This window comes from Arabidopsis lyrata (assembly GCF_000004255.2).
Source record: "Arabidopsis lyrata subsp. lyrata unplaced genomic scaffold ARALYscaffold_1, whole genome shotgun sequence".
NCBI lineage: Eukaryota > Viridiplantae > Streptophyta > Magnoliopsida > Brassicales > Brassicaceae > Arabidopsis > Arabidopsis lyrata.
In genome coordinates, this window is record NW_003302555.1 from 1882458 (window position 1) to 1900006 (window position 17549).

Genomic DNA, 17549 nt, shown 5'->3' on the forward strand with positions numbered 1-17549 from the left:
TTTTATAGAATTGACACATATTCCTAACATATACTGAAACTAGCTGAATAAAGTAATGTCAACTCTATAACCCTTATGTATGTCGTCTTATTTTTCCTAGTGATAAACTCAAATGGAATATCCAAAACTAATATGCATAACTAAAAACTGTTTTCACAAGGGTGGTTATGTAAGTTTATATATCCAATTTAAGAATAAATTTTGAGTCTATAACGAAGTAGGCGAGTGAATGCATTTAAAAAAATGTCTCTTTGTCTTTCTTTTTTTGTTCAAACCAAAATATCTCTTTGTCTTTTAGCTAAAATAAATGAGAAAACTCTTAACTGTTTACACTGTCTTTTCATTTTTTTACTACTATAAGAAATTTAAAATTTCCCCATCTTTCTATATTGCGTCAACGAGTGTTTTGTCAACGGCTTGCTTTTTTATTTTTATGATTAGGAAATAATGGGGTCACATGTAGGTACTTGTAATCCTCTAACAAATAAAGAAACAACAGCAACATCGCATGTTCTCATTTGAATTTTCCCAATGAGTCTTTCTCCGTCACGACCACGTTGTCTTCTTCTTTTTTTCTCCTTACTTTTCAAATTTACCCCAAAGCGAAGACTTTATTTTTATTTGTTTGCACTTTGCATGCTTATCCCGAAAATGTGCCCATCGTAATTATTAATACAAATCATCATCTATTAAAAAGCTACTAAAATGTTAAAGTTCAAATAATAACCTTGATACAAAGCATTCAAAATTCAAACGGTACGACTTTCACTTCTAACAATTTAGATAAATAATTGAAATCAAAACCATAGACAATTGATCAAAATTATTAGAAAAATACACTTGACGAACTAAAGATGATAAGTAAAGAAAAAAAAAAGAACAATCACGGCAAAAGTTTATATACTACTTTAATAGATGGATTTGGATCACAGTTAGAACCGTTGAGATAAAGACACGTGGCGGCGTCTAATCTGAGTTGAAACAATGGAGACAAGACCACCGAGCGGTGGCCGCATCTTTGACCTATAAGTCATCTCATCGTACGGTCTACGATAGAACTTGAGAAACTGAACGAACGAATCTCGTGGCTTCTCACTTTTGCTGACGTGTGACTCTCGCCTGAAGAAAACCGCCGGAGATTGGAAGAAAGACGGGCGAGGTATCCGCGGGTCACGGAGGGTTCCGATAGAGTGACGGTCGGTGGTCCTAGCTGGCATCGGAGTGGAAGCAAAGAAACTCCTCCTTGGACCACCGAATGGCTCGCTTCTTGCCGCCGGTGACGCGAAAGAGAAAGAACGCGCGTTTAGCGGTGAGATATACGCGCCTGTGTTGTGTCCTAGTTTGGATGATGACGTGTCAGTCAACGTAAGACACCATGGTTTGATAGTGTCGAGACCGTCGCGAGATACGGTGAAAGCGAACCTAGAGGATGCACAAGAACCGATCTTGTCCGTTGATTTGAGTGATGACGTGTCGAATCGTAGGGAGGAGACTCGTGATGGGTAAGACGAAGAGAAGTCGTCGTAGTCAAACGAGTCTTGAAAATCTTGCATTGATACGATCATCGTGGCCGTTGATAGATCCACGAATGTGCGAATACCCTACACGTGAGCGTAGAGAATCAGTATCTTTGACTTCAACTTAAAAATATATATCATCCCGCTTTCAAAGTCACATTTAGATAGGTGAACTAACACTTTGACTTAAGCATAATTAAAAGACAAAATTGTACATACTTGAAAATTTAATCAAATTAAATGGTAACGTACCTTCCAAAGGTAAGAGAAAAGAGAAGGAGGATCGATGACGAAGGTTTTGAAAAGACGACAAGGATAATACTCTGCGACTATTTTAAGTGTAGTCACAAGTATGTTCATGAAAGCTGATGCTGATTTGAAGAAGCCTGCGATTTCAAAATATGCAATAATCATTAGTCTAATCAAAATTTGTTATAAAAATTTGACACAGTTGACAATGTTTTTAGGAAATACATGTGAAAATAAATGTTGAAAATTTGTGTTTTGCTTTATAAAAAAAAAATAATAATAAGAAAAGGAAGGTGTGCAGTGGATCAAAAGAGGAACATTTAATGAAAAGCTAAAGAGTACTATCAGAGTTACGAGAAGTACTGCTGCTGCAACTGGTGTAGAAGATCAACATAAGTAAATGCCAAAAATACCCTCAATAATTGAGACTATAATTCGTTTGTGACCGTGACTATACAGGGACACTACGGACATTATCGGATCGTTATCTCTCCCACTTTCCTGCCGGAGTTCCGACATGTTCCGGTCCCCTATTTTTTACCAACTTCTCTTTTTGTAAAAAACACATTTATGTTTATTCGTTAACCGTGACAATATTTCCATTGAAAAGATAAGAAGACAAAATAAAAATAGTTACCACATTTTGAATTTCTTCCCCTTTATTTTGAAAACCTTTTTTCCTAGTAATATATAAAATGATAAATGGAAAATGAGAGGGAACTTACTAGCATCGAAAAGGATGACAAATTGTTCGACGTTTCTGGACATGGTTGAGATTGCAACCTCTAATGTAAATACCACCAAACGAGTCAACCTACGAATATATACATTAAGTTTGTGAATATGTTTTTCATGTTTTAATATGTAAGGATAATTTATACTTACTGTTTCTGCGTATGTAGCTTCTGATAATCTTGTTTAATGCGGAAAACCTAAGAGGAAAAAGAAGTGTTACACTAGGTTTGATTATGAATCAATATATAAAATGAACAAAAGTGAGATTAATTAAGTTACCAAAACGGGTCTACACTCGTCGTCAAGACCAGCGACGTAGGCAAGACCTTCAGCAAGCTCCGCCGTGAACTCGTCGGCGATCAAGCTCTCTGTAATTGTTAAAACGTATATCATATTAATAAGATAAATAATATATATATATATATATATATATATATATAAACAAATTCGAATTTGTTCAACAAGTTTGTGTTAAATAAATAAATATAAAAAAGAAAAGAAAAAGGGAAAACAGAATCTTGAAAAAATAAATAGAAGAGGTTAAAAATAAGTGGGTGTCATAATGAGTAGATATTCACTTTAACGCTCGATGTTCAAACATGGGACACATCAAAACCCGAGAAAAAAAGCAACGAAACGTCTATTTTTCTAATTACACACAAAAAAAAAATACAAATACGAGAAACACTAGCTAACCAAATCTATCATCTATACACACTACATGCTTACTTTATTTTAAGCCTTATGTTTTATAACCTCTCGTTTTCATTATTTTAAAATTTTAGACCGTTTTATATAGTATAAAGCTTCGGACCTCTAAAGATGTAACGTACGCGTGTTCATGTACGTGTATTTTAGTATAAGCAAATATACGTTTATCAAATTTTTGTATGAAGATATATATAGTGCTTGAGTATATGTAATGATCAAGAGAGAGAAAGTACCAATGCCAAGAGAAGATCTCCATGAAAGGCAAGACCTTAACTGTTTAGCTGCTTTCTTCACATTGTCTCCTTTTATTCTCAAGAATCTACCGACACAAGCTCTGTTACAGAACTTCTCCTGCAATATTTATTAAACCAACAACAAACAACAAAAATCATTTTTCTATAAAGAAAAATGTTGTTAAAGTAATGGAAATATAATTAGTTAGTGAGCTAATGAATATGTAAACCAACCTGTTTAAGAGTTAGAGGAGAATGTTTACGAAGGAGATGAAGAACAGCTTCGACCTTGTCGTCGCTCTCTACTGTTGAATGATGATCCTTCTGCTCTTTCTTTCCCATTTTCAAGATATCGACCCCAAAAATGTCTCCTCTCTTTCTTCTTTTTATTTGTGAATTAAAAGAGATTGATTAATTAGCCCGTTATAACAAATATACCAACCTTGTTATTCAAGCGAGAGAAGGAGAGAGAGAGAAGTGAGGGAAAAATAGATTTTGAAAAAATGGAAGTGATTGAATGGTGAGAGAGAGAAAGAGATTCCCTTGTATATATTTTGGGAAGGAGATAACGGCAGCTGACGCCGTTAACACTACGCAAAGCACATATGTCCAGGTCATTTGTTTAATATTTTATTGATATATTAAATTAAACTAGCTATTTGTATTTAATTTTTGTAACATTAGAATTTAAAATTAGAAAAGAAATAAAATATCATCCACTCAATATATCATATCTTAAACCGAATGAAATTTTACATTACAACCTTGAAAATGTATATTTTATAAAATTTTATTTGCGGGGATAGGAAAAAAATCATATTCACTTTTTTAAAAATGAAAAAAAAAAAGGGGTCAAAAGGCACAAGTGTTATTAGCATAGCTGCAGGGTATGCCCGTTGGAACAGGTATAATTTCAAGGATTTCTACTTTACTCAAAACTCGTTGAACTTTCAATAGTTTTTAAAAGCACTAATTTTGATCATCTCTCCCTTCTTTAAAAAAAAAAAAAAAAAAAAAAAAAAAAAAATCTGAATCTTATTTTGCTTGTACAACAAACGTATTATTCTAAACATCTACTTCAACTCTTCAACAAACATATTTTTGTTTGGATTTTAAACAAAATATGTAAAATCAGAACTAGTCGAATTTGCATCTTGTGGGATAGATGATAACATTGTATCTTACATTTAATTTTGTTTCAGATGCACATTATTTCCTATGGAAGAATATCATTTTACGTTACAATAGTATAGATTGTCAAAACGGGAATAAATCAACAAAATAGATTTCCCTTTGATATCTTACATAATACGTGTGTGTATTTTACATGACATACTTTAAAAGAGGAAACATGAAAGGGTCAATAAATTGGTTGATTGGGTAGATATCTCTCGTGCTTCGAATCGGGTTTAATTGACAGCCATTTTGTCCCTGGTGCAGTAAATACGCAGATTTAACATTGACTTTAAATTTTTAGTAGAATTAAGTAGTCTTCAAGATATTAAATGCCAATAGCTTTAACACTTTTGAGAGAACACAACAAACAACGACAAAAAAACAAAAAGCAAACATCGGACCCATTAAAGTTAATTAATACCTTTAATGTAAGGTGCAAAGCATCGGTAATTAACAGGGTGGTATAATATTTTCATACGTTAAAAAAAATCAGTCAAATATTATTTTGTATTAACATATTTTAAAATAAAACTTAAATTTTTTCTTTCTAACTAATAAATTGGATGAGCTAAAAACTAAGAAGTTAATCAAGGCAAGTTTGGTGCCTAATACAAGATAAAAGATCTGAACAAATTTTCTTTAACGAAATATTTTTTTTGAACAAATGAATGCATCTTAATTATGTGAATCGAAAGTGATTTTTAGTGTGATATAGGAGGGCGAGCATATCAACCGGGACTCAATAGAATATATGGAGAGTGTCATAATTTAATTTATCATTACTTAGAGCATCTCCGATGCCCATCTCTATATTTTTATCTATTTTATATAAACTCTATTTTAGAGAAGATTTTGCTCCAATGTATTCCTATAAAATAGAGTTTCTTCTAAGATAGAGGAGAGAAACATTAGATTACAGAGATACATTAAAGCAAAATCTCCTCTAAAATAGAAGAAAATATAGAGGTATGCATTGGAGATGGTCTTAAAGCATTTTAAGCTTGGGATTTTATTTTCTAGCTAGCTAATCACCTATTGTTATGCTAATATGCTGCCACATAAGATCGGGCAGTTCGCAATCGTGTTTCTTCTCATCAGAGGGAAAATCCAACTCGCGTTATGTACTCCACTTTTTCTTTCTTTCTTATTTCAGTGTGATGCGACAATCTAAAAACATGGATTATATCAATGACGACTATTATAAGTATATAAATATAGATTAACCTTTTCTTTATATTGGGTTCAAAATTTTAACACTACCATAGAAACCAAGTTCTTACGTAATTATCATTCAATTTCAGAAGCTCTAGTACTTATGAAGATACCTTAAATTTATCAACTATTATAGCTCTAATAAACGTTCAAGTTTACATGATCACATTCTAACTTTGTTTTGATAAAGTTATATATATTTGAGTTTGACAGTGAATTTGTTAGGTAGAACAGGTAGACAATTGATTAATTTTATCTATAATGTTTCTCCACCAAGTCTAAGTTTGAAATTTGGTTGTTGTCTTTATGAATGGGGTTAACGATCATTAGACCAGTGTGAATTATTTTCTGAATTTGTGAAATAGGATGGCATGTGTACCATGTACGAATCTTCAGAGAATTAATAATTAGAATATACCGTATAACTCACAACGGTCCGAGTTATAAATTATAAAGTTCAGTGATATAGTATTTGATAAGATATAAAGGAGTTCATTAAATAGGAAGTGTGGAAACGACATATCAAAAAAGACTCAGTCTTTGACAGCCAACAGTAGTAACAAATCAAATATTCGTATCAACTAAAAGTGTACCTTCAAGTAGAATATATTGGCCTTTTGTGTGTGTGTTTTTTCTCCAGTATCAGTAATTCTTTCTACTGGCGATTATTTTTTTCCATATCGGCCATGAGAACTTACATACTATATTTTTTTTATTGATTTCATTTTCTCTGCCCATACCATTTCACACGATCTAACCAACTATATATATATATATATAACCAACTTTTCAGTCATTGACTGAAAAGTTGGTTTTCGCTGCAAATTCAAAAATTAAAAGCGTTTCTTAGGGTCTGACTGGTTTAAACACAGCGGTTGCGGTTGTAGTTGCGGGAGTTTGCGGAAGCGGGCGGTTGCGGCTTTAAACGTTATCAAGCGTTTTGAACGACTGGTTTAGCGTTTGAAAATTAGTGCGTTTGCGGGAGTTTTATGATTGGTAAACCAGCGGGTGCGATATCAGTTAAATAAAAAAATGACCAAAATAAATAAAAAATATTTCAAAAAAAAAAAAAACACCAATATATTAAGATGATAATATTAGAAAAATTGAACATACTTAATAATTAAAACCATAAATAAAGTACTAAATAATTATTCAAAAATAAAGAAATTTTGTAACAAGATAGTACTTTATGCATCTGGTTTAACATCAAAAATTGCATCAAGTAATGAGAAAAACTGTAAATAACGTTGAATTCAATCAAAAAGCAAGTGAGTTTCTATTCGAGAAAACAAATCGAAACATATATTCAATCAAAAAGGTAAGCAATACGTAATGAAAATAAAAAAAACGATGCCATGAAAAATATTCAAAAAGTTACACATGAGGTGATGAATGAATAAAAGGATATATGATACTTACATTTGGTTATTAATTTTCATCAGTTTGGATGGAAAACATTGAGAGAATAGAGTTTCAGAATATTATTAGGGTTTCTGATGAGAACGTGATACAAAGTGATACAAAGATGAAAGATATATATAGAATTAATATATATTATAATAATTATAAGTAAATGTTTAATTTTTTTTTTTTAATCCAACCGCTACCGCCCGCAACCGCAAACGCTTGCGGGAAGGAACTTTTGAAATTCAGCGATTTCGAGCGGTTCGAAGCGGGATGGAGCGGTTTCTATGATTGGTACCAACCGCTAACAACCGCAACCGACCGCTAGAAACCGCTAAGAGGGTGCTAGCGGGATAACCAATCAAGCCCTTAATGTGTATAGTGGAGGAGTAAACATAATAGTATAAAATTTTTATTCTTGAGAAAAGCCAGTATAATTTGAGATTATCCAATACATATGCAACAAACTCGCATCATGCTCAAGTAGTCAAATGTCAATTTGGTCACATCCGCATCCGTATATTGAATGATTTGGTCACATATGCTAATATCATTTTGAAAAACTAATAAGAAAACAAAGGCATGCTGAGATAAAAAGCTGGAGGAAAAGAAGAAAAAGCCCGTGAAGAAATAGTTGAGTGGAATAATTAGTATGCACATATATCAGGCTGTCTTTTTAATGAAAACAAAAGCTACGATATGTACATAAATTAAAAAATCATTTAGTTTTTATTTATTTCTAAACTAAAACATTATTTATTATCTAATCAGCCAATAGAAAAACAATCTATATAATATAAATTATCAAAACCAATAAAAATAATTAATATTGCATTGAAAACTGAAAACATCATCTGTTTAAGAACAAAAACAAAAACAAAAACTTAAAACATCATTTATATAAGAACGGAGGGAGTATTGCTTAAATTTAGTATAGATTTGATGCTTGTGAATAATATATTTTGAAGATAAAATAATTAAAGATAAATGAGACGGAAATAGTTCATTTACTAGGATTGATTACTAATATACAATGAGACGACTTTGAGTTTAGTTCAAACTTTTCATTATTAATCGCATGAAAAGTCACTATGATTATGTTTCTTTGTTCATTTATAACACACTCATCATTGTATTTAAATAAAATGTAAGATTGATTATGTCTTTAAATGACGATTGTAAGCTAGCAACGTCCTTTAATTCAAATAAATTTGCATGCATAGCTGACAAGTCTTTTTGATCGTCAACTCTATTTATTTATTTAGATCTCGATTTCATCAGTACTTACAATTACAAACAATATACTAGATGATTTATTTAGATGTTGGTTAATCCTCACACAAACAACATATTTTTGAAAATTTGTTTTGAATTTTAATCCAATAATTCAAATGTGGATTAACGTTAATATTTTGAATGTTAATCCAATAACACTACGATGAACCTAACACCATGTTGTCCTCTAACACCTAACATGTTGACCTCTAGTGTGCGAAAGAAAAAACAAGTAAACATAATTCAGAATTTAACGTTGCTAATTATCGGCTTATAAAAATACTTTGTTTTGGTAATGGAGTCCGACATATATTCCTGATTTCTGATTTTCTGATAAGAAATTGACAATAGATAGCATAAGGTATAAGAAACAGTGGTGACATTATTATTACAGTAATAATTGACTTAGCGACTTTTGGAAATACTATAATTTTCTGACGCACCATGTCAACAACAACTCACTCACGTGACCCCCCATTCCAAGTCTCTCTTCTTCTTATTCTTTGCTAAAACATTTCTATCACATTGTACCAAACCTCCTGAAAATTCGATTTCATCTTTCACTTTTTCTTGTTCTCATATCTAATTTCAAATTTTGAAATCGGGCCAATGACAAGAAACAATGATAATTTCATTAAGTTAGTGACGTTTGATTACCATTCGAATTTTCCATCATTTCACATTTTTATATCTCTTTGGTTGATTATGCACATTTGCTTCCATCAAAGACTCTAGTATACATACTATTTTGATAACTTGAGATTTCGAGCCAAAGTCAAAATACTAATATCTGAAATTATTGTAGCGCCAAAAAAATGCTTATCATTTTATTTGAGTATCAACATTGGTTAACTATGTTTGAAATCACATAAAAAAAAACTCCAACCATGGTCTTCCAAGTTCCAACTCGATGATGAGTCATTTAACTATTAAATTTATTTAGTCTCTTAATAAACCATAAAACCATTTACAAAACTTAAAACTCTATATCTTATGTGTTTACTTGGTTTTTTTTTTTTTTTTAACATCACTTGCTTTATTTTCAAATTCAATTGTTCTTAGAGGTGTTTAGGAGACGTGAAGTTCTAAATAAGTTTAGAGACTATAGTATAAAATTTTGATATAGAATATATAGCAAAAAAGAATCTGACGCCTGACGGTGCTTTTTTAATAATGACAAATTACTGAAATAGTACTGAAATCATCGTTAGATATGAGGCTGCCGTCAAAAAGAAAAAAAATATAAGGCTAAGCCCGGTTGACGAAAAAAAGAAAAAAAGTATAAGCCCATAGCTTATTTTTTTTCTATAAAAATAAAGTTTTGGGCTTCGATGCCATACTTTTTTGGCCCATCAACCAATTAAATTTTCAGGAATTATTTGCCTCTGTTAACATCGCCAATTAGGCGAAATATTGAGATTGATTTCTCCCAATAGAGGGGGCTAATTGATCAAATCAAAAACTACCGGGGTGCATTTTTAATAAGAGTGGATTACTATAAATAAATTCGGGATGGAAAATAAAAATAAGTTCCGTTTTGGTTTCCTCATCATTTTGTTGTACCGCTCCGTTGCGCCTCTCTCTCTCTCCTTCCCTTCCTCTCTCTAGCGGCGGAGTTACATTGTCGGCCACCGAGGAAACCGGCGACAGTGGTATCTCTAAGCTCGTCACGTCGATTCTTTAAAGGATTCATCGCCGATAACTTTCATTTTCATATCTTCTGTTTTGCGATAGGATCGTGACTCATCTCGTTTCTCACACCCCGGATCCGGTGATTTAAGGCGCGTTTTGATGCTTTTCGAGTAACGGAGTTATCGATTTAGGTATTTCATTATTGATTTGGTCTGGGATTTGACGGGATTAGGATTAAAGGTCCTTACTTTGATTTTTTTTTGTCTAGTGATCGTTTATGGAACGGGGTGGTGGTTCCGGTGCTGCGAATACTTCTCTGATTTTGAAGGAGAAGAGCGATGGGGTTGCTAGGACTGTGTCTTCTACTGGAACTAGACAGAAGAGATCCAGAATGATTGTTAGTGATTCCGAATCAAGTGATGAGTTTATGAAACCACCTCCACGTACAAGTGGCCTTGATCGCAAAACCCTTGGGGCAAAAGAAAAGTTTGTTGGGAAGAGGGATCGAAATGGGTATGTGAGGAGGAACAACGAGGCGTCAGGAAGTTTTATGAGGAGGGACAAGTTAGATGTTTTTGAGTTTGATGAATACGATGGGTTTGATAGCGCCAATTTGATGAGAAAACGTTTTGATAATGGCAGTGTTGGTGTTAGCGGAAGAAGCTCTTTTGCATCCAGAAGGGTTGATAGTAGTGTGGGAAGGTCTGGATCAGGCAGGGACCGTCTATTTGATAGGAGGAGGAGACACACATTTGTAAATGGCACAGGTAGTACGAGCTCACAGGAGGATTCGAGTAGTGAATCTGATTCTGATGAACAAATGAGGGTGCAAGGGAGAAACGGTGTTCTGAAGGTGAAGTCTGATGAACAAACGAGGGTGCAAGGGAGAAACGGTGTTCTGAAGGTGAAGGTCAACAATAAGACAAGCACTCTTGCTGCTTCAATCCACCACCAGGACGCAGAAATATATGAGAGACCGCTCTCCTCTAGGAAGGCTCAAAGGCGTGAGAATGTTGTAGTTAAACCAACCTTTAGGAAATCAAATAATGTGGAGAGTAATTCAGAGTCAGAAGGGAGCGACGTGCCGAGGAAATCAGAGTATAGTAAACCCAAAAAGGAGATCAATACCAAATCAAAATCAAACTTTCCTGAATCGGTGAAACCTGACGTGAGAGAGGAAAGAAGAGGAAGGCGTGGTGGTGGAACAGAGAAGCAAAGATTACGTGAGCGAATTAAGGGAATGCTTACTGATGCAGGATGGACGATAGACTATAAACCTAGGAGGAACCAAAGTTATTTGGATGCTGTATATGTAAACCCCTCAGGAACAGCATATTGGTCAATAATTAAAGCATATGATGCACTTTTAAAGCAGTTAAAAGACGAGGGAGTTGATGCCAGGCCTAGGAAAGATACTGCTGCAGTTGCTTCAGTATCGGAGGATATTGTGAACAAGTTAGCAAGGAAGGCAAAGAAGACCCGTACTGAGATGACGAAGAAATGGAAAAAAAATTCCAGTGGTAGTGATAGTGAAAACAAAAGTGATGGAGGAGCCTACACTGATACCTCTGAAGAGAGGATACGTTCATCCATAAAGCTGGGTGGGAAATCGACCAAAAAGGGAAGAAATGGAATTGATTGGGATGAGTTACACACAAAGAGTAAAAGATCATTATATTATAAAAGTGCAAGGCCATCCTCTGGATCCGATTCACATTATCTACATGGACGAAAAAGCAAAAAAATTGGAAGATGTACTTTGTTGGTGCGTAGTTCTAAGGATAAAAAGAATCCAGCGATTGACGGGTTCAATCCATACTCTGGAAAACGGACATTGCTCTCTTGGTTGATTGAATCTGGAGTTGTTCAACTCAGACAAAAGGTGCAATACATGAAGCGTCGAGGTGCAAAGGTGATGCTGGAGGGATGGATAACAAGAGAGGGGATTCATTGTGATTGCTGCAGTAAAATTCTCACAGTCTCCAGGTTTGAGATTCATGCTGGGAGCAAGGCATGTCAGCCTTTCCAAAATATTTATCTGGAATCTGGCGCTTCTCTTCTTCAATGCCAAGTCAGAGCGTGGAATATGCAGAAAGATGCTACGAATGTTGGTCTCCATCAAGTGGACACTGACGGGGATGATCCAAATGATGATGCTTGTGGTATCTGCGGAGATGGTGGAGATTTGATTTGCTGTGATGGTTGTCCATCAACATATCATCAAACCTGCCTAGGTATGCAGGTATGTAACTACTGTGAAGTCTTACTTGTTTTGACCATTTAATGTTTCTTTCCATTTTTTTGGTTTCGAGTTCAACTTTCTATCTGTTCTGGTTTCTTGTGTGTATTTACATACTTGTATCATGCTATGATTGTAGGTGCTTCCTTCGGGTGATTGGCATTGTCCAAATTGCACATGCAAGTTTTGTGATGCAGCTGTGGCTTCTGGTGGCAAGGACGGAAATTTTTTATCATTACTTTCCTGCAGCATGTGTGAGAGAAGATGTGAGATGTTTCCCTTATTGAGGTTGATTCCCCTTTAAATGAATTTTTATGCCAATGGTGATCTCACTTAAATTTTACCACCTCTTTTGTAGATCACCAATTATGCCTGAGTGATGAAGCTCAGAAGGTTCAATCTTTTGGTTCAGCTTCTTCATTTTGTGGGCCTAAGTGCTTAGAGGTATTGACTTGTCTACTCTACTCAGGAATTTGTTGTTTCGTTATTATGGAGTCTATTTTCTTCTTAGTGACTATAGAGGATGGTAGGACAAGATCACGACTTATTAGCTTCATGTCCAATAAAAGTGTCATATTATATTTTTTAAAACATCATCTTTTTGTTACGTTGTACATTTTGTGCATTGTACAAGATTCTCATATGTGTATTAGCCTCATTGAAGGCTCATTCTCTTGGTGTTTATTTTATATCATCAATTTCCTGGGAGAGAACTTGCAACTTCTGTATTTATACAATGGGGAAATGCTTAGAGCTTTTTTTATCAATTTGTTCAGAAATTTTCATGTCAGTGCATGTATTTGGCATTCTTCTCGTATAGCCATATCCTTTAATTGTACATTCATTATCTTTTACAGCTCTTCGAAAAGTTACAGAAGTATCTTGGTGTCAAAAATGAAATAGAAGGTGGCTACTCGTGGTCTCTTATACATAGGGTGGACACTGATTCAGATATAAATTCTCAATTGTCGGCACAAAGGATCGAAAATAATTCAAAGCTAGCTGTAGGGCTGGCTATCATGGATGAATGCTTTTTGCCCATAGTTGACAGAAGGAGTGGGGTAAATCTGATTCGCAATGTCCTTTATAATTGTGGGTAAGTTTGTGTTTTAGTCTGTCTTTTATATTTTTACGAAAAAGTATGATGTCTCCAATACCTCTTGATATGGAGTTTATGTATAAGCATTGAAGTGGATAACTGATTTACCTGAAAGTGAATTGAACATGGTATCTAGTTGGAGCTGAGAGATTAACATGTCAGCTGTAATAAATGTAAACTTGTCACTGCGACATTGTAGATATACTGAAGCAATGGCTGGTGTTAGTGTCTCTTCAATTTTGATATTAGTTTGATCTTCATTGTATGTATGTTTCTTACTTTTTTTCTTAGATGCAGTTGCATGGAACTTTGACCACTTATTTAATTGGGTTGCTCTTTACTGTCTATGGTTATTCAAATGATGACTGCCTTTTCTATGCAGATCCAATTTCAACCGGATAAATTATACTGGCTTCTACACTGCTATCCTAGAGAGAGGAGATGAAATTATATCTGCGGCATCTCTCAGGTATTTTTCCATCATCTTAGTCCACACTTTTTTAATAAAAGGCAATGGCATCATAGAATCATCCCTGAGTAGTATCCGATAAAACTTATCTCATCTGAACTGAAAATAATTGGAAATCAGTTGTCTAGTGAACATTTGGATACCCCCCCTCTAGGTCCTTAAACAACTAAAAGTGTATTTGTACCGATTCTTTTGTCACCCTCTTCGCTACAACTTTGAGTTCTCTGGTTCTCTATTAGTCTATCTTCTGTCTATTCAAATTGGTTGCTGATAGGACGATGACCATTTAACCAGCTGTGATTAAGTAACGCTATTTATCAGCTGTAGGTTATTCAGTTGCTTATACTTGTGGATGCAAGTGATTGCACATGTTCATTCATTTAAAGTAGTAGTTGTTCCATCGATGTTCAATTTCGAGGACCTTCTAGAGTTTAAGTGTTTTATTTCCTTGTTAGGTTCCATGGTACGCAATTGGCGGAGATGCCATTTATTGGAACCAGGCACATATACAGGCGTCAAGGAATGTGTCGTCGCCTTTTTGATGCGATTGAATCGGTAAGTTGTGTGAACTATATAATCATTATTTGTGGGGACCAGATGCTGAAACTTTTTAACTTTTGGTTTGCCTTGTTTTTTAAAGGCTATGCGTTCTCTCAAGGTTGAGAAATTGGTTATCCCTGCCATTCCAGACTTCTTGCATGCATGGACTGGTAACTTTGGATTCACTCCTCTTGATGACTCAGTTAGAAAAGAGATGAGGTCCCTGAACACATTGGTATTCCCTGGAATAGACATGTTACAGAAACCGCTGCTCCATAAAGAAAACATTATAGCTCCTGCAGCTGCAGGTGATGCCATGATTTCAGAGATAGAGACAGAAAAGAAATCAGAAGTTGCCTCTTCTGTTGAAATTGGTCCATACTCCGTTGAGGGTACTGAATGTGTCGATGGTGCTGCAAACTGCTACAAGGATATTCTTGCTTCTGATGAAGACAATATTCTGGTACCAGTTGAAACAGCCATGGGCACGATTTCCAAGTCGGAGGATGAGTTGAGTAGACATTTTCGCGCTGAAGAATGTGGCATTAGCTCTTCTTCTTGTCAGATCACATTAAAGTCTGGCACTAAGCACGTATTAGGCCATATATGTGATGATACAGGATCATCATGTGAAGATGGCCTTACGGATGTGAATGTCGAAGCTGATGCTAGCTTACTCTCTCAGGAAATCCAACAAGCATCAGCTAATTTTCAGGTTGAAAACAACCTCTCTTTATCTATTTCTGGTAGAGGATCATCAGATTTGAGCTCTATCTCCCAAGAAGCCAAGAGTGAACATACATCTTCGAAATTAGACGGGTTTCCTTCATGTAAAGACTATAACATACTCGGTCCTGGTGCTAAGTTGGATAAGTCGAAAGATGATGCATTCGCGGATGGTTTTCTTTTGTGAGGGGAAAAACCCTTGTTCTCGGGATGAAAATCTGAGCTCTTCATTGAAGTTTCAGACCTGTTCTCCTAGAGGAGGTATAACTATAACATCTCCCTGGATTTGTTTTGACATTTGGATTGTCATAACTTTCAAGCTGCATTATCCAGCAGTCGAGATTCAGTTTCATATATCCCATAAGAGATTTGTGATGAAGGTATATGCTTTATGCTGTATTACACCCCCCCTTTGAGCTGCTAATGATACTGTAGAGTGGAAAAGCTTGTGATAATATACTGTGGAATTACAATATCTTTCAAGCCTGAGTGATCTCATATTCAGCTCGATTAGTGTGGAAAGAGTCCTGTTGTTGTTATCTTTACTTGTATTTATTATTCACCCAGATTCAGGGTTTTACAACATTGTATTCTATGAAGTTCCAGTAATATATTTGGAGCCATTCTAGTTTTGCATATCAGAGCTCTATTATTGTCTCACAGATCTTGTGTTGCTTTTCTTTTTCTTTTTCTTGGTCAAGCATTCTTCAATAGCTTTCAAATTCCAATACTTTCATATATATTATATATAACATGAGTGAAACATGTTACAGCAAAAATGTCACAAGAACTCTTCAGCCTTGTTAAGATCATCCAAAATCTGAGTCTTAACCTCATCAGGAAGTGGTGCAGAAGGACCAGCCTTTGAGTAAAATTTCGCCAAAGCTCGGATTACATTCTCCAGCTCCACGTATGATTCCTGAAACATACCAACGGATCAATCAATTCCAATTCATCAAGTGTCAATCAAAAAGATGGGACAAAAAGAAAGACAAGATACTTCTCCAGCAACAGTCTTTTGTCCTCTCCAATTGCTCAGATAATCACGAATGGATTCTTTAGCAGCATCAGCACTTCTTCTAAACTTAGCATTGTCTTTAGGGTTCTCTTTCAATGACTCTCTCATGGTTTTGACAACCTCTCTTGCAGATTTCAGGTAAGCTTTTGGTAACTCTTTGCCAGACTTTGTTCTCTCATTAGGATCAAACAAAGTCTTGAAAGCACCAACAACTCCTTCTCCTTCTTCTAACTTTTCCTCTGCCGCCTGAGCTTGTAATCCAGAAAACTCAAATGCGGCCATAAACGAAGAAGCACCAACAACACATTTCAAGAAACCACGACGATCAAACAAAGATGATGTTTGGCCCTGAAGAAGCTTTTCATCTGTTTTAATTTGCAAATATTAAAGCAGTTATTTAGAAATCGTCAAATGAATCCATCTCTTATAAAAAAAAAAAAACTGAATCACTCACGAGACATGTTTGCTTTCAACATTCGATGATACAAACAGAGATTTCAAAAAAGAAAAGAGATAAAGAAGAAGAAGAGTGAGATACTTTGACAATGATGCTTCGATTTCATATGGTGATGCATCAAGGTAGGAGAAAAGTTCATGGCAGCTACAAGGAAACCCATGAATCTTCCTGTCTGATAACAACAAGAACCTCAGAAAGAGGATGATGGTTCTAGTTGTTTGCCTAAATGACGAATTTGCCCTTCAATTTGATAATTAAAAAAATCTAAAAAATCGCTAGAAGGAGGGTTCGAACCTCCGACCTTGTGGTTAACAGCCACACGCTCTAACCAGCTGAGCTATTCCAGCTACTTGTTGTGTTATCTGCGTAAAACAAATTGAATATAGTGTGGTTGACATCACTTAAATCAAATTATGGGTCACTTTCTTTAGACGAATACATTGCAGTAAGTCTTTTTCCTTTCTCACCAACTAAATGAAAAAATAAATAACCAACAACAATGGAGCTACTAACTTGATGAATATAAATAACTACATTATCCAATTAATCAGATTTTCAAATTGATTTTTTTAACTTGTATTGGATTCAAAATTTGTAAATGCAACCTAGCCATCAATAACACATACAGAGCTCTATTACTAACAAGTTAGCATCACCTTTTCACACCGATCTTCGGTACTATATCCAGAAGCTGTTCAGCTTTTCGTCTTGTCCCAGACAACCCGCCAAAGCTATGTTCAACGCCTGAGTTATTAGGCTTCATCGCAAGCAAAGGTACGTTGCTCTTCTTCCTTGGATCAGCTCTGTTATAATGAAACAAGTAACCAATCTCCACAACTAACTCAGCAGAACCC

At 34.9% G+C, this 17549-nt stretch overlaps 3 protein-coding genes and 1 non-coding gene across 5 annotated transcripts; 1 reads left to right on the top strand and 3 right to left on the bottom strand.

Annotated features, from left to right (window-relative positions):
- Window positions 1-689: 689 nt before the first annotated feature.
- Window positions 690-4077, bottom strand: LOC9325611 (SEC14 cytosolic factor). Its single transcript, XM_021010746.1, has 7 exons — window positions 3680-4077; window positions 3446-3563; window positions 2781-2869; window positions 2652-2698; window positions 2492-2580; window positions 1770-1903; window positions 690-1601 (listed from the first exon to the last, which is right to left on the bottom strand). Exons 1-7 carry the CDS (start codon window positions 3785-3787, stop codon window positions 933-935), a joined length of 1254 nt encoding a protein of 417 aa, XP_020866405.1. The 5' UTR covers window positions 3788-4077; the 3' UTR covers window positions 690-932.
- Window positions 4078-10049: 5972 nt separating this feature from the next.
- Window positions 10050-15856, top strand: LOC9328348. Its single transcript, XM_021011339.1, has 9 exons — window positions 10050-10167; window positions 10250-10338; window positions 10416-12389; window positions 12526-12652; window positions 12745-12830; window positions 13244-13482; window positions 13868-13954; window positions 14410-14509; window positions 14595-15856. Exons 3-9 carry the CDS (start codon window positions 10425-10427, stop codon window positions 15405-15407), a joined length of 3417 nt encoding a protein of 1138 aa, XP_020866998.1. The 5' UTR covers window positions 10050-10167; window positions 10250-10338; window positions 10416-10424; the 3' UTR covers window positions 15408-15856.
- A 67-nt stretch (window positions 15857-15923) lies between these two features.
- On the bottom strand, window positions 15924-16945 carry LOC9325612 (photosystem II D1 precursor processing protein PSB27-H2, chloroplastic). Of its 2 annotated transcripts, none has more exons than XM_002892240.2 (3): window positions 16777-16945; window positions 16221-16603; window positions 15924-16139 (listed from the first exon to the last, which is right to left on the bottom strand). In XM_002892240.2, exons 1-3 carry the CDS (start codon window positions 16853-16855, stop codon window positions 16002-16004), a joined length of 600 nt encoding a protein of 199 aa, XP_002892286.1. In that variant the 5' UTR covers window positions 16856-16945; the 3' UTR covers window positions 15924-16001. The 2 variants fall into 2 exon arrangements, with proteins under 2 accessions (XP_002892286.1, XP_020866999.1); XM_021011340.1 differs by having other exon boundaries at window positions 16693-16789.
- A 23-nt stretch (window positions 16946-16968) lies between these two features.
- Window positions 16969-17042, bottom strand: TRNAN-GUU. The gene has a single exon. It is a non-coding gene; the product is annotated as a tRNA-Asn (tRNA).
- Between the last annotated feature and the right edge of the window lie 507 nt (window positions 17043-17549).

Excerpts from the sequence above, each read along its gene's own strand:
- LOC9325611 (XM_021010746.1), bottom strand. The coding sequence starts at position 3,787 with ATGGGAAAGAAAGAGCAGAAGGATCATCATTCAACAGTAGAGAGCGAC. Across the intron at positions 3,564-3,679 it reads CTCCTCTAACTCTTAAACAG|GAGAAGTTCTGTAACAGAGC; the intron begins GTTGGTTTACAT and ends TAAATATTGCAG. Across the intron at positions 1,602-1,769 it reads TTTTCTCTTACCTTTGGAAG|GGTATTCGCACATTCGTGGA; the intron begins GTACGTTACCAT and ends GCTCACGTGTAG.
- LOC9328348 (XM_021011339.1), top strand. The coding sequence starts at position 10,425 with ATGGAACGGGGTGGTGGTTCCGGTGCTGCGAATACTTCTCTGATTTTG. Across the intron at positions 12,831-13,243 it reads GTGGGCCTAAGTGCTTAGAG|CTCTTCGAAAAGTTACAGAA; the intron begins GTATTGACTTGT and ends TATCTTTTACAG. Across the intron at positions 13,483-13,867 it reads AATGTCCTTTATAATTGTGG|ATCCAATTTCAACCGGATAA; the intron begins GTAAGTTTGTGT and ends TTTTCTATGCAG.
- LOC9325612 (XM_002892240.2), bottom strand. The coding sequence starts at position 16,855 with ATGGGTTTCCTTGTAGCTGCCATGAACTTTTCTCCTACCTTGATGCAT. Across the intron at positions 16,604-16,776 it reads ATCGAAGCATCATTGTCAAA|ATGAAAAGCTTCTTCAGGGC; the intron begins GTATCTCACTCT and ends AAATTAAAACAG. Across the intron at positions 16,140-16,220 it reads AAAAGACTGTTGCTGGAGAA|GAATCATACGTGGAGCTGGA; the intron begins GTATCTTGTCTT and ends GGTATGTTTCAG.